This window comes from Otolemur garnettii, unplaced genomic scaffold (genome assembly GCF_000181295.1).
Source record: "Otolemur garnettii isolate 467f Iridium unplaced genomic scaffold, OtoGar3 scaffold00023, whole genome shotgun sequence".
Lineage (NCBI taxonomy): Eukaryota > Metazoa > Chordata > Mammalia > Primates > Galagidae > Otolemur > Otolemur garnettii.
In genome coordinates this window covers 6677892-6693131 of record NW_003852418.1, presented here as the reverse complement: position 1 = coordinate 6693131, position 15240 = coordinate 6677892, and the positions used below count along the sequence as shown (strand labels likewise).

Sequence of the window (15240 nt, the reverse complement as noted above, 5' to 3'; positions counted from 1 at the left end):
AATAATAATCTCACACCAGTGTCCCGGGTTTTCTTATTTCATTCATTTCCACCATTTGGAAATTTATACTCACCTGAAGCCTCATTTTTCTCATCTGTAAAATGGAGTAATAATACATGCACTTACCCGAATTGTTCTAGCCTTTGCATAGGGGGCAGAACGGGCTATTAGTCCCCTCCCCTGATCTTCTGGTTGAGCTGTTTTTTTCCCAACCACATCTCCCCCAAACCCAATTCCCTTTTATCTTTTGACCCTCCCTGGAGCTGAGAGAGGGAGGGACCAGAAAGAACCACTGCATTGGACTTTTGGGGGTACAGAGGGGAAAATGTGCCCAGGTCTGGCTTGGGTACCAATGACCAAGAGGAAAGAAAACTCAGTGCAGGACAATGCAGGGATTCTGTAACAAGGGCCTGCTCTCCCTCCCAAGTCTTTGGGGCTGTCCCCAACCAGGCAGGGAGTGGGTCCAGCTGGAGGGCAAGGTCTGAGGAAGGAGATTTTACTATCTCGGAGACAAAAGAACTTTTGTGTGCTCTGATCTCAGGGTGGGATGGGGTGGGGAGAGGGAAATGGTTTATTGGAACGAGAATAAAATTGTATGGGAGAAAAAGAGAATCAGACACAGAGATTAAGACAGAAAAATAGACAGAGACAAAGCAGAGAAATGGACAGAAGAGAGAGACCAAGGCAGAGACCCAGAAGATGCAGAAAGGGAAAAAGTGGCCCCAAAGAGAAAGCTCCTTCAAGCCAGCTTTGGTTTTTGTGTCTGGGTTCTGAGAGCTTCCTATGGTGTCAGAAAGCAGGAAGGGGCTGTCAGAGCCTGAACTCCGATCTCATCATGGGAAACAAGCTGTGCAGCTCTGAGTAAATCGCACCCCTTCTCTGGGCAACAATGTATCCATCTGTAAAAAGGGGGCCGGGACCCTGTGATGGCCCTAGTAATGTGTCCTGGGGGTGGAGGTGGGATGTCTACAGTTAACGTCAATGTTTTTTAGAAGCATGGATGTGACATGGGCACCACTCAGGGAGGGAACTACAACTCCCCCAAGGCTTCCCAGAAGCTTGTTACTTACTATTGGGTAAATGAAGGTGGATTTCAGATCAAATATGATACAATACCAGTGGACCCATGCTTTTAGGTGCAAGGACCTATTTATTCCCTGTGAGCTCATGGCATAATAGGTGTACAGCATAGCACAGAGGATAACCAATTAGACCCCATGTAACAGTGATGCAAGGTGCTGGAACCTATTTCCCGTGAATTCAAAAGTCAATCAACGCTTTGTCACATTCAATGGCAAGGTGCCTCCCTGAGCTACTGGAACCTCTTCCCTATGAATTCATGGGATGGTAGTTAAGAATAATAGCCTACTGCTACTGTAAGAATGTTTCTTGTTCATTCACTAAAAGTGTGATTTTTTTTCCCCCAAAGAAGTATTAAACCAAATTTTAATGTATCCTAAAATAAAATAAATAAATAAAAGAATATGATACAATAAATGCCTTTCATTGTATGGAGAAAATCTTTTGGGTTGGAAGCCTGAGTCCCAAAACCAAAATGCCAGCTCTGCGCCTTGCAGCCCTGGCTCTCTAAGAACTGAGTTAAAGATGCAGGTCTCTTTCCCAGAGGCCGGAGAAAAGAAAGATGTCACTTAGGAAAGAAGGAAGGCAAGGAGGCTGTTTTTATCTGATACCTGCTGAATACCTAGGAAAGGGGATCTAGGAGAGAACGTTCAGTGGGGTGATCCCAACTCATATCCTTTTTTAAGAAGTCATTTCTTCCCCCCCACCCCCCCCCCCCCAGTGTCTGCAGAGGGATCTTTGAAGGTGGGCCCAGCCAGAGGCACACCAGAACCTGGGAAAATTCAGAACCCCAGGAGCCTGTTGGATTTCAGCCCCAAGAAACACACATTGCTATTGCAGCTTGGTAGCTGGGGAGACAGGCAGAACACGGCCTGCCCATCTTGTATGAGGCCTCGCTTATCCAGTTGCCCTGGAAGAGAAAAGGTCTCAGGGAGGCAGGGTTAGGGGACAGAGAAGCAACCTTCTCACCTTAGCTAAGCAACCTTCACATAGAGGTCCAAATCTCAGAGCTGCTGTTGACTAGCCGAGTACCCTGGGGCAAGACACATCTGGCAGCCGTGTTTTTCTCTGTAAATCCACAAGAAGATCCCCTTGACCCTTAACCTTTCAGAAATGCAGTAAAGATCGAATGGAGGCATGTGTGAATGTGCCCAACCCCGTGCCTGGCATTCAAATGAGTGAGTCCCCTGTAAGGGCTGACGGTCTTACTCCACCCATTCCCCCCAGAGTCGGCAGATCGGAGTCTGATTCTGGAATCTGTCACCTCCTAGCTGGTGACAGGAGAAGATACCTCATTTCTTGAGACTTGATTTTTCTCCTCTGAAATGACGGCTATGAAAATTATGGGAAATGAGCGATAAGAAGACATGTGGTGACTTGGTGAGTGCTCTTCAAATGAGAGTTGGAGTAATGAGCTCTGTCCTGGGAGACGTGCCCACTGAGTCTCAGCACGGCCACTGTGGGCACTTCTTCAACAGCTTTGTCCCAGATCCATCCTACCTGCTCCTATATTAATCCTCTCAAAAGACCACCACCTTTTAGGAGAGGTGGGAGAGACAGAGGTATTGCCTAATAGAGTATCTCTTTGGGCTGATGTAAAGATTTGGAAATAGTGGGGCTGGACGCATGACATTGTGATTATAATCAATACCAAGTACGCTTAGAATGGTTAAGATGGCATAATTTGTGTTATAGGGCGGTGCCTGTGGCTCAGTGGGCAGGGCATCAGCCATATACGGAGGGTGGCAAGTTCGAACCCGGCCCTGGCCAAACTGCAACAAAAAAATAGCTGGGTGTTGTGGCAGGTGCCTATAGTCCCAGCTACTCAGGAGGCTGAGGCAAGAGAATTGCTTAAGCCCAGGAGTTGGAGGTTGCTATGAGCTGTGATGCCACAGCACTCTACTGAGGGCAACAAAGTGAAACTGTCTCTAAAAAAAATTTTTTTAAAATAATAATAATTTGTGTTATAAAGATATTTTACCACAATTTAAAAAAATCAGTAACATGATATTCCAAAACCCACAGGCGGGTTGTTTGGTACGTGAATTATAGTGGTGTCCTTGGTGTCCTTGGTGTCCTCAGAGGATTTTCTAGGACCCCCTACAGGTACCAAAATCCAAGAATGTTCACGTCCTGGTATAAAATGGTGTAGGACTTGGATATAACCGATGCACATCCTCCCATATACTTCAAATCGTCTCTAGATGACATATAATACCTAATAAGTGTAAATACTATATAATAGTTGTTATAGTGTGTTTTTTAGGGTATAATGATAAGGAAAAAAGCCTACACGTGTTCAGTCAGACGCTTTTTCCAAATATTTTCCATCTGCTATTGTTTGAATCCACAGATACAGAACCACAGATCTGGAGGGCTGACAGTACATCTTAATAAAGCTGTTTGTTGTTGGGTTTTTTTGAGACCGCTCCTCTCCTCACATTCTCCTACTGGAGAGGTTTTAGAGGATGTCCATCTCCTACGCAGGAGTTGGCAAACTTTTTCTGTAAAGAGTCAGATAGTAAACATTCTAGGCTTTGCCAGCCGTGCTGTGTCTGTGACACATAAGAAGCCGTAGATAGGCAAAGGAAAGACACAGCTATGTTTCAATAAAACTTTATTTATCAAAACAGGTAGCAGGCCGGATCAGGCTGTGGGCTGGAGTTGGCAGACTTGTGATTTACAGAATCACATCAGCAGCTTTCAGCCAGGTGCTCCAGACTGCCCTGGCACACACAGATCCAACTTGCATGCCTCATCTTCCCCCAAACTCTTTTCTAGTACGAACTGTAGATTTCTCTCTTTTCTCCTGCTTTCTGCTCTCAAAGGCTAAAATCATTCCCCCAGCTCTCGCTCATGGCTGCATAGTAATCTCACCACTATCCTGTAGGATTGATTATCCTTGCAAGTCTCAATGCCTTATCTTCTTACACAGTAAAATGAACACTTCTTGTGGGCAAAAATGGAATTTTTTCCCTCCAAAAGTGAATGTTGAATGAGTGAGTGAAGTTGGCCAAAGGGTTCAGAAAAAGTATGCACTTCTGTTTCCTAATAGGATTCTTCATTCATTCATTCATTCATTCAACAAACACCTCCAGAGCAGGATGTTAGGATTGGGGCCAGGTTCCTGCAGTCCACAGTTTTCGAAAGGTGCTTGTGGAAGTTTGGAGGCAGGGAGAGTGTCTGGTGAAGATGTGGGGGTGATGTAAAAAATACATGTAGTTCCTTTTTGTTTGTTTAATTTAACCACTTGGGGAAAAGATCTGTTTAAAAAAACAAAGGGTTGAAATCACTGAAGTAGAAGGATCTAGAAATAAACATGGGCTATCTCTCGCTCTCAGTAGTTTATAAACTAGTTATAATCATGGCCGTCATTTATTTGGCATGTACTGCAGGCAGGCACCAAACTGGCCACATTATCATACTTTTTTGTTGTTATTTGAGACAGAGTCTTACTCTGTCACCCTGGGTAGAATGCCCTGGTATCATAGCTCACAGCAATTTTAAACTCTTGGGCTCAAGAGAACCTCTTCCCTCAGTTCACATGTAGCTGGAACTACAGGCACCCATCACAATGCCTGTATATATATACACACACATATATATATATATTTAGTAGAGATTTATATATATTTAAAAATATATATATTTTTAGTAGATATATATATATATATTTTTTTTTTTTTTTTCTTTTTAGTAGAGATGGTGTCTTGCTCTTGCTCAGGCTGGTCTCGAACTCCTGAGCTCAAACAATCACCTGCCCTGGCCTCCCAGAGTGCTAGGACTATAGGTGTGAGCCACTTTGCCCACATTATCATGTTTTAATCCTTAAATTCTGTGAGCCAGGTAGTATTAACTGAAAAGAGGAGATTGAGGTCTGCAGAGATAAAATGATATATGCAAAGTTCTCAGTATACACATCGCAGAGCAAGAAATCAAACCAGGTCTGGCAATAACAATAAGAATCAATATAGATTCACCACTTATGAGCCTGGGGGCGTTACCTGGGTTATCTCTTCTAATTCCCTCAACAATTCCAAAACTAGCGACTGTTGTATTCTCATTCTGCAGATGAACAAAGAGGCAGGGAGAAGTTAAGTCAAGTCACTAATTTGAACTCAAGCTGGCAACTTGACTCTAGAGCAGCGGTTCTCAACCTGTGGGTCGCAACCCCCGTTGGGGGTTGAATGATCCTTTCACAGGGGTCACCTAAGACCATCCTGCATATCCTATCTTTACATTACAATTCATAACAGTAGCAAAATTACAGTTACGAAGTAGCAACGAAAATAATTTTATGGTTGGGGGTCACCACAACATGAGGAACTGTATTAAACAGTCACGGCATTAGGAAAGGTTGAGAACCACTGCTCTGAGCCTAACAATCTTAACAACTACAGAGGGCGCCAAAAAAAATACATACACACTTTAAGAAAGGAAAATACTGTGTTAAAATTGTAGCAAAAGACCAACACAAGGCATGTTTGACTTCTGCAAATACAAGAGGAACTCAAAGTATATACATAATATACTCTGTAAAATATAGATCACATCTCTTATAATGTGTATACTTTTTTTTGCACTCCTGGTTTAGGCAATGGCTCAAACATTGGGTATGTAGGCCCAGCGCCTGTGGCTCAAGCCGCTAAGGCGCCAGCCATATACACCTGTGCCAAAGGGTTCGAATCCAGCCCTGGCCCGCCAAACAACAATGACAACTGCAACCAAAAAATAGCCAGGCGTTGTGGCAGGTGCCTGTAGTCCCAGCTACTTGGGAGACTGAGGTAAGAGAATTGCTTAAGCCTAAAAGTTAGAGGTTGCTGTGAGCTGTGATGCCACAGCACTCTATCCAGGGTGACAGCTTGAGTACCTGGGTGTAGTGGGAGTGAACAGAGCCGCTGTTGCACCAGGGACAGTGGAGGTTACAGTCCTTCCGGGTAATGATGAGGTCATGCTGCTTCCCAGACCAAGACCTCACCAGATCTACCAGTGAGTGGTACCTGGGTGCGGGAGGACATAAAAGAAGCTGGGTGGGAGAGTGGAAAAGCGACTTGATGGGGACCCTACATAAGTCACCTTCCCTCCCCTTGGTTTTCTCACCTATAAAAAATGGGGATGAGGAATTGGCCCTGAATCAAGGCCAGCAGTTTGCTGAAGCTGTTGGTTGTTGGTTTCAAGCAGGCGCCTGAAGAATTATCTTTCTATGGCCCATTGGCCATTTCAGAACTTTGGAAATGTAAGGGTCAATTCATTAGAAAGAAACAATGTGAGTCATTGGTGATAGATGTGGGCTAGTATGTATTTGTAGTCTTAATACTGGGGTTCCAAAATATCTATAAAATATTATTATATTTATCTCAAGAGGATATTTAAGTTATTTGTTAGAATTATAGTGCTGTTAAATCTTAATTATTGTCCCCCCAAATTACTGTGGGGTTTTACCCAAAATAAGAAGATAATTCTATAGTAAAAAAAAAATGGGAATGAGGATAGTAGCACCTGCCCCACAGGGGTCCCAACAGAAGCCCCACCACGTAAAGTGCTTACCTGAGTCTGGCACATAGTAGGTGCTCAGGAAAACACACTTGCTATTGTCCTGCGAGGGGCCATGTGGGAGGCAAGCCTCTCAGACAGGGTAGCTTGCATTTTTAGGGAAGAAAAAGGTCACTGGACTATGAGGTGGGGAATGCAGCTTTCAAGACATTCTTTTTTAATTTTTAAAATTTACTTATTTATTTATTTTTGAGATAGACTCTCACTCTGTTGCCCTGGGTAGAGTTCTGTGGTGTCATCATAGTTCATAGCAACCTCAGTCTCTTGGGTCCAAGCGATTCTCTTGTCTGAGCCTTGAGAGTAGCTGGGACTACAGGCGTCCACCACAATGCCCAACTATTTTTCTGTTGTTTAGTCTGGGCCGGGTTCAAACCAGCTAGCCCCAGTGTATGTGGCCCTCACCCTAACCACTGAGCTATGGGCACCGAGCCCACCCAGCTATTTTTAGAGATGGAGTCTCACACTTTTCAGGCTGGTCTTGAACTCCTGAGCTCAAGCGATCCTCCTGCCTTGGCCCCTCAGAGTGCGAGGATTACAGGTGTGAGCCACCGTACCCAGTCCAAGATTATTCTTTTGTAAGCACCAAGGGAGGCAAGAAAGGCTTTGTCTTTCTCTACTGCACCCCTTTTATCAAAAACTTTGTTTCGTAAAATTTGGATTCAGCCAAAAGTCCTCACTTAAGGACCTAGAAGGCCACACGTGGCCTTAAATCCACGGGTTTCCCACCCCTCCCCAGAGGCACAAATACACAAAAGAACCAATAAGGGGGAAAATCTTGGAGAATTCACACTCATAATTTACAGCAGCTCGTCTTTATCCCCAGCACCATTTCCTTTCCACTGTGAGCCTCTCAAGTGATGGCCACAGGGTAGGCTGGAGTCTGGCAGGAAGAGTTTAAGGACAGAGGACGGGGGAGATGATTTTGAGGAAAGACTGAATCCCCTGGTGTCTGCTCTGTGGGGCTCTGAGGGACCATTCACCATTCACACATACTGTCGCTGGCCCTGACTAGTGGATATCATGAAAAAATGCAGACAGGACCCTGAGTTTCCATGGAGCTCATTTGAAAGGACTGGCCGAGGGTGGCGCCTGTGGCTCAATGGGTAAGGCGCCAGCCCCATATACTGAAGGTGGAGTGTTCGAACCCAGCCCCTGCCAAACTGCAACAAAAAAATAGCCGGGCATTGTGGCAGGCACCTGTAGTCCCAGCTACTCAGGAGGCTGAGGCAAGAGAATCACCTAAGCCCAGGAGTTGGGAGTTGGAGGTTGCTGTGAGCTGTGACGCTACAGCACTCTACTGAGGGCAATAAAGTGAGACTGTCTCTATTAAAAAAAAAAAAAGAAAAAAGAAAGGATTGGCCATAATTCCACCTTTGCCACTTTTCTGGGGTTACAGCAGAATGGTGAGGAGGGAAGGATAGCTGTTTTTCTAATCTGGCAAAATAAAAATGTGAAAATTGTGTGGCAGTCTCATAAATAACCTTTTGAGATTATACTGGTCTGTGGAATCTACAAGTCTGGAATGAACTGAGCGAGGCCAGGACCTTTGTTTTACAGACAGAGATACCAAGGTTCAGACAGTGAAAATAATTTCCCACGGCCACCCAGATCAGAAGGTCCCAGATTCTGACTCAACAGTTGGAACGGTAGTAAGGAAGTGGGGTTGGAAGAGTGCTTTGCCATTCTCAGGCTTTAGCGGATCACCTTTGGGCCTGATCCACCATCCTCTGCCCCCCAACTCTGCTCCACATGGCTCTGACCCCTCATCCTGCCTCTTGAGACTTCAAACCACTCCTCACTCTCTGAAATGGTCTGTGCAGGTAATTGTTCAGCCAGTTACAGCCTGTCTGTCCTGATAGAAGGTGGGCTCCCTGTAGGTGGGGAGTTTATCTGCCTTGTCCTCCCCTACATCCTACTGCCAAGCTAAACACCTGATACAGAGTAAGCACTCAATGAATGTTTGTTGAATGACTGAGTGAAAGAAGGGCAGAGGAGTTACTCACCAGCCAGAATGGATGGAGGGGTTCTGGCCCACATATCTCATCAGCTGTGAGGGCCCATGGGCCCAGGTGCACTGGGTGGGCCAGGCCTTGGCAGACCTGGCTAGCTGCTCATCCCGGACCTGGAGGAAGAATGGCCGTGAAATGCCCCAGAAGATTAACCACCATCATCACAACAGTGTCTTGGAGCCGTTTCTCCCATATCTCCTAGGAACCCTACAATAAACCCACTTGACGAATTAGAAAACTAATGCTCAGAGAAGGCTTATGACTTCAAGATCATCCTCAAGTCCACATCAGAGCCAAGATCTATTCCCTGGTCTCTTCCTGTGAGTCTGGTGCCCTTTTTTGCTGACTAGACTTCAATCTCAGGGGCTCTCTGTCCCTGAGCATTTATCCAGGAATTCTCAGCAGTCCCTGGAAGTGACTGAACCCAAGGTGATGGGAAAATAGCTGATTTTAAATTTGTATTTATAGTATTTTCCAAATGTGAGTATTTTAACATTAAAATTTTTTAATTCAAATGCTTTCTTTTTTTTTCTTTTAGAGACAGGATCTTATTCTGTTATGCAGCCTGGAGTGCAGTGGTGCAATCATAGCTCATTGCAGCCTCCAACTCCTTGCACTCAAGTAATCTTCCTGCCTCAGCCTCCCTGGGTAGCAAAAGCTTTCTTTAATAGTGACAACATGCACAGATTTAATGTATAAGATACTCAAGCAGGAAAGATGAAAAGTCTGTAATCTCTTACTCTTATCCCTCTAGCCACCCTTCCCGTTTCCCCAGAGGTAATCACCACTGTTTCTTATATTCTCTTCCAGAAATATTCTATACCTATATAAGCATTTATAGACACGTGTATGCACGTGTGTGTATGTGTGTGTGTAATCTGACAAGTGACAGCATTCTATTCGGCACCTTGCTTGTTGTTTAGCAGGCCCAGCAAGCTTGAACCTGCCTGCCTTGGTGTACGTGGCTGGCAGCCTACTCACTGAGCTACGGGTGCTGAGCCTGAATTACCCAAGTTTTAGAAACTAAAAAAGTGTTGCTTAATAAAATACTATTTCCTTCCAGCTCTGACTTTCTGGAATCCTCTGAGATATTATTTGTTTATTCAGCAAAGGCTGAATAATATTTTTCTTTTTTTGAGACAGAAATATAAATATTTTTCTTTTTTTGTCACCCTCATGGAGTGCCGTGGAGTTATTGCTCACAGCAACCTCAAACTCCTGACCTTGAACGATTCTCTTGCCACAGCCTCCTGAGTAGCTGGGACTGTGGGCACCCGTCGCAATGCTCAGCGATTTTTAGAGATGGGGTCTCACTCTTGCTCAGGCAACCCACTCATGAGCTCAAGCAACCCACCTGCCTCAGCCTCCCAGAGTGCTAGGATTACAGGCACAAGCCATCACGCCTGGCCGCTGAACAATATTTCTAGGCATTGAGAACTCATGGTCTAACAAGGAAAGGAGACACCAAACGAGTCATCAGTTGTTATGATGCCAGTGGGTGTGACAATGGGAAATGGGACCCAAACTTTCTAGGGACTGTGGGAGAAACGGCTTCTGGAGTGACAGACGTTTAGTCAAACACCTGTTCTGTGGGCAGAAGTCAATGAAGAAAAAATGAGGATTCCAAAACGGGGGTCAGACCCCCATGTTACCAAGGGGTAACCTGAGGGAAGGAGCTGAACATCAGGCCCTCCCCAGAGTCCCTGGTGAGACATCGGGCTCCATCTGCTTCCATGCTGCATTAAACACCTGTTAGGGTAGGTGCCCTGCACGCCCAAGTGGTGCTCAATAAATGTGCCATTTACTTGAAAAATGGAGGGTGTTCTAGGCGCCAGTCCTGTGCTAATGAATGAATGAGTCAATGAACAAATAAGTGACCCCACCTCTACCTGCCTGCCATCCCCGCTCCTTATGTCCCTGTCCAATGTCTCATTACCTCTTGACAATGTATCATGTATATTTCACTCCCACTAGTGTCAGTTCCTTGAGGGAAAGGTCTTGTCTGTCATCTTCGGTGGTATCCACAAGGCTGAGCCCGGGACTGGCTCCGTGTGTCAGTCAACAGACATGGCACAGATGTAGGAGACTGTTCAGGCTGCTGAGCCCCATGTATTTGTCTTTGGGGGCAGGCCTGGCAAGCTCCCTAAAGAAGTCTGTGGGTGGGCTGGAAGCCCAGGTCTGTTTGGGACGCTGGTCCTGGAAGGGGTCACAGTAAGGTGGAGGGTTCCCTCCTCCACTGCAGAGTCTGGCTTTGGGGGAGGGGGACCGAGTGATGCCACCAGCCCTGCCCCTTTGAGAGACGACATCCCACTTCCACGGCTCAGCTGCTGCTTTTCTTCAGCCTGAGTTCCCGGTGCCTGTCCCCACTGCTCCAAACTCCACAGACTCCCCGAGAATGCTCTGGGTGTGTCAGTCACACCCCTGGGGCAAAGACACAGTAGGAGCCAGCCACTGTTCCCCTCCTCCCCTGCAGGAAGCTGAAATTCTTGGGCAGTGTTTATGCCGCTTAAGATCGAGATCTTAGCAGTAGGCAGACACGGGCTGGAATCCTGGTTGGGTGACTTTGGACAGGTTAATTCTCTGAGTCTCAGCTTCTTCATTTGGAAAATGACCTTCACCTTTAAGGAAGAGGCGTACACTCATGGTTACGTGCAGTGCTCCCTGACTACTCACTGGGAGATCTGTGCAATCTCCTAGTCTCCTCATATGTAACAGGGGCAGACTAATTCCTGCCCTTTCCACGGGTCCCAGACACCCAGATTCTGACAAGTGGGTCTAGGCTAGCAAATGGTCCAGCTCTTCAGTGCCAGCGACCAGCCAAGGTGAGTCAGCTGGCGTTTGCTAGAAGGCTCCCTAGGGAGGGTGTTGGAACTCACCATGTACTCCAAGTTGGTGGCAGGTGGGTACATGCTGGCCCGGACGTGGTTGTGATGATCCAATAAGGCACTCATGTCCCGGGCAGAGATGTGGCGTTTCTGGTGGTACCGGGGCACCCCCAGGCCACGCAGGGGCCGCCCAACTGTGTTCTCAGGCCGGGTCAGGGTGAGGGAAGCATAGGGCATCTTCAAGGCATTCACTGTTTGGACTGCCCAGAAGAGCAGGCCTGCCAGGCCCACGGTGCTGGGCAGCAGGGGCATAACTGGCTGGAGGGGTCACACATCCGCCTCCTGCAATCAGAGCCGACTGCCTGGAAGGGGCAGGCACGAACAAACCCTGAGTGTTCCCCAGCACCGCCAGCCCAGAGGATGCCACTCCCCGGTCGCCTGGCAAAGACATCCTGTGCAGCTCTGGCCCTGATGCCCTGCACCCTCCCTTCCCACTCCAATGGACTGAGCATGGTGGGCAATGGGAAGAAATGCCCAGACGGTGGCTAACCCAGACCAGGCCTGGGGTGCAATAGTGTCACCACTTCAATGCTGGGGCTCTGTCCAGCATTGGACAGCCATCCTCTCCAGCCCACAGATCCTCTTCATCAATCCCACTTGTGGGGGGCTCAGGTGATGCCCTCAGAGGGAAGAGCCAGCCTGCCCCTGAGGCATACTGCAGGGCCCTCTCAGCCCTGAGAGTGAGACGGAGAGAACGGGATGGCAGAGAATGAAAGAGGCAGAGAAAAAATGGAGACCAGAAAGGCGATGGGGAAAAAAGAGATACAGGGAAAAGGAGTGAAGAGAAATGGAAAGAGAAGAAAAAAGGAAAGAAAGGCACATACACATTTATTGGGGGGACAGAAGAGAATGTGGGAGACATAAATAAATAGAGGGAGAGAGAGGCAGCGACAAAGGGGAAAAAAGAACAGAGAAGAAGGAGAGAGAAAGTCGGAGAAAGACAAGCGAGACAGAGAGGCACCGGAGAGCAGGCAGCAGGCTCCCCAGGGCCATATACCCAGGACGGGCAGCCAGGCAGGGGCAGCCAAGCAGACTAGGGATTTCTGCAGATACCCTAGCCCGCCTGGCAGCACAGCAACTTTAATGGTCCCCTGGGAGCTGATCGCATCTGACATCCCCACAGCCCCTTCCCCTTCCAGCCAGGCCAGGCTTAGACCTGGAGGCCCCACTTACAGCTTTGAGGGCTTTGCTTCCACCCCTCTCATCTCCGCTGCTCCTGCTCCCACCTGGAGTGTCCAGGACCGGTCGGTGTAGGAATGTGGCAACAGGGCAGGGATTCCAGGAAAAAATTCTCATCCCCCTCAGGAGACCCCAGACCCAGAGGCTTCCCTGTACCTACCTCATCCAGCCTCAGGTTAGGCAATTACTATAGCCCTGTCTGATGAGCACCTACTATGTGCTAGGTCCAGGGCTGAGTGCTTTACCTACAAGCTCAGCTAGTCTTCAGAAGCAGGTGGGATAGCTGCCCATTTTAGAGATGAAGAAATTGAATCCCAGAGAGGCAAAGGAACAAACCCAAAGAAAAGCCAACCAGTCTGCAACAGAGCTGGGATTCAAATCCAAGTCTGACGGTTAGTGTGCAAAATGACGCCATTTTGGGGGGGGTGGTTTTGGCCAGGGCTGGGTTTGAACCTGCCACCTCCAGCATATGGGGCCAGTGCCCTACTCCTTTGAGCCACAGGCACCACCCCAAAATGAAGCCATTTTTCTAGCCAAACCAAATACAGCTGCATAGGGGAAAACGTGTAGAGGGCTATTCATTACGCTGCCACTAAAACATAGCACCAGGCAGCATAATCAATCAGGCCCATGGATCTGGGTAAAACCCCCGTTACTCCACTCCCTTATGACCTCGGTGTTGGGCAAGATACTAAATCATTTTGTGCTTCATCTGCCAAGTGGGAGAAGCAGTGGTGCCTCCCTCATAGCACGGCCATGAGGATGGAGTAAGTTACCGTTTATGGAGCACTTAGAACACTAGCTGGGGTATAGTGTGTGCTCTCTAAGTGTGTGTGTTTGTGTGCACATACGTACCTGTATGTGTGTAGGTATGCACTTGTGTATGTGTGTGTGCATGTGTGTATGAGTGTCTGTGTGCCACACATGTGTGCGTGCCCAGGTGCATGTGTGAGAGTGCAGGTGGCTGGACATGTGTGTATAGGTGCTGGTAAAGCCACATTGGTGTCTGTGTTGCTGAACTTCTGGGTTAAGGCAGAGTTCGATTTTCTCATCCAAGTCTGTAATTCTAGCACTCTGGGAGGCGGAGGCAGGCAAATTGTCAGCTCAGGAGTTTGAGACCAGCCTGAGCAAGACCCCATCTCTGAAAATAGTTGGGTGTTGTGCTGGGCACCTGTAGTCCCAGCTACTTGGGAGGCTGAGGCAAGAGGATCACTTGAGCCCAAGACTTGGAGATTGCTGTGAGCTATGATGACATCACAGCACTCTATCCAGGGGATCTAGGGTGACAGACTGAGACTCTGGGGCAAGACTCAAAAGAAAGAAAGAAAGGAAGGAAGGAATGAAAGAGAGAGAAAGACTTCGATTTTCTCCTCTTTATTACTTATATTCCCCACAAATAATAAGAATCACTTTTGTCATAGGAGAGGGTAAACTTACAACAAGAAAGGTGTCACATACGAAAACACAAGTCGCAGCATTTGCAGTCCACAGATGCCTCTTCTAACCACCTCTGAGGATCCCCGGGCTGCACCAGGGCCCCAGTGGCTGGCCCATCCCGGGCAGATGCTGACGCTTGTGGAATTCCTGCTCCAGGCAGCCGCCCAGCCCTGACCCCAGCAGCCTAGACAGTGCAGACTGCCAGATCATGCACCTTCCTTCAGGAGCCGCTGCTGGCCACTAGCAGAAGGCAGGGAGGGCAGAGCTGGGAGCAGCGGCAGCAGCAGTTCCCGCAGGGCTTTCCCACTACACCGGGAGGACAAGAAAGACCAGCTCAGGGTAGCTCCATCTCTGCCCCTGGTATGCCGGGTGTCCTGAGGCAAATCTCTAGACTTCTCTGGGCTTTGAACACTCCACTAGAGACGCTCAGCACAGCAGGGTGAGCTCTGCAGCTCGGGGGAGGCAGACACCAACAGCCTTAGCACTTAGGAGCCTGGGAGTGGGAAGTTATGCCCAGCTCTCTCCAAACCACTTGCATGGATGATTTCATTTAATCTTCAGAATGACACTATTATTATCACCAAATTCATTTGTATATACATGAAGAAACTGAGGCACGAAGAAGTGAGTCATTGGCCTGGGGATCACACATCCAGTGGGTAGCAGAAATGGCTTGTACATCCCACACTGCCTCTCCACGGAGACAGACACTGGGGGAGGCTCCACAGCCCAGCTACCCAGACCATCTCCTACCTGACCATCTCCTACCTGACATGTCCGCACATCCACAGAAACCTGGAAAATCAGTGAGTAGCAAATACACAGCAATGCTCCTGGCCGCTCCACCTGGTGGGACCTTCTCTGCTGCCCTCATCAAGGAGGCTGTTCCCAATTTGACTTTGGCAGGTTTGCACGGATAAAAATGTTAACGGATGGGGGCAGGAAATGATCAGGGATGGCTCAAGTTAAAGCCCTGGGCATCTTTTCACCTAGGCTAAGAACATCTTTCGCATCCTGGTGGGGGGATTTTACCCCCAGATTGCCCCATCCTCCATCCTCACCCCCACTGGAATTTTCTCTGGGTTTGGGGAAGTGGA

At 47.8% G+C, this 15240-nt stretch overlaps 1 protein-coding gene and 1 pseudogene across 1 annotated transcript; one reads left to right on the top strand and one right to left on the bottom strand.

Annotated features, from left to right (window-relative positions):
* Positions 1-5232: 5232 nt before the first annotated feature.
* On the bottom strand, positions 5233-11779 carry R3HDML (R3H domain containing like). The gene is made up of 4 exons (XM_023511978.1): positions 11519-11779; positions 8637-8755; positions 5899-6080; positions 5233-5237 (listed from the first exon to the last, which is right to left on the bottom strand). Exons 1-4 carry the CDS (start codon positions 11777-11779, stop codon positions 5233-5235), a joined length of 567 nt encoding a protein of 188 aa, XP_023367746.1.
* Positions 6204-6347, top strand: LOC111724519 (annotated as a pseudogene).
* Positions 11780-15240: the final 3461 nt, after the last annotated feature.

What these genes read in the sequence shown, in the direction of transcription:
- R3HDML (XM_023511978.1), bottom strand. Translation starts at nt 11,779, where the DNA reads ATGCCCCTGCTGCCCAGCACCGTGGGCCTGGCAGGCCTGCTCTTCTGG. An exon ending in CCACCAACTTGGAGTACATG is followed by an intron (nt 8,756 to 11,518) that starts GTGAGTTCCAAC and finishes TTCTTCCTCCAG; the next exon opens with GTCCGGGATGAGCAGCTAGC. An exon ending in CCCTCCATCCATTCTGGCTG is followed by an intron (nt 6,081 to 8,636) that starts GTGAGTAACTCC and finishes TCCCGCACCCAG; the next exon opens with GTACCACTCACTGGTAGATC.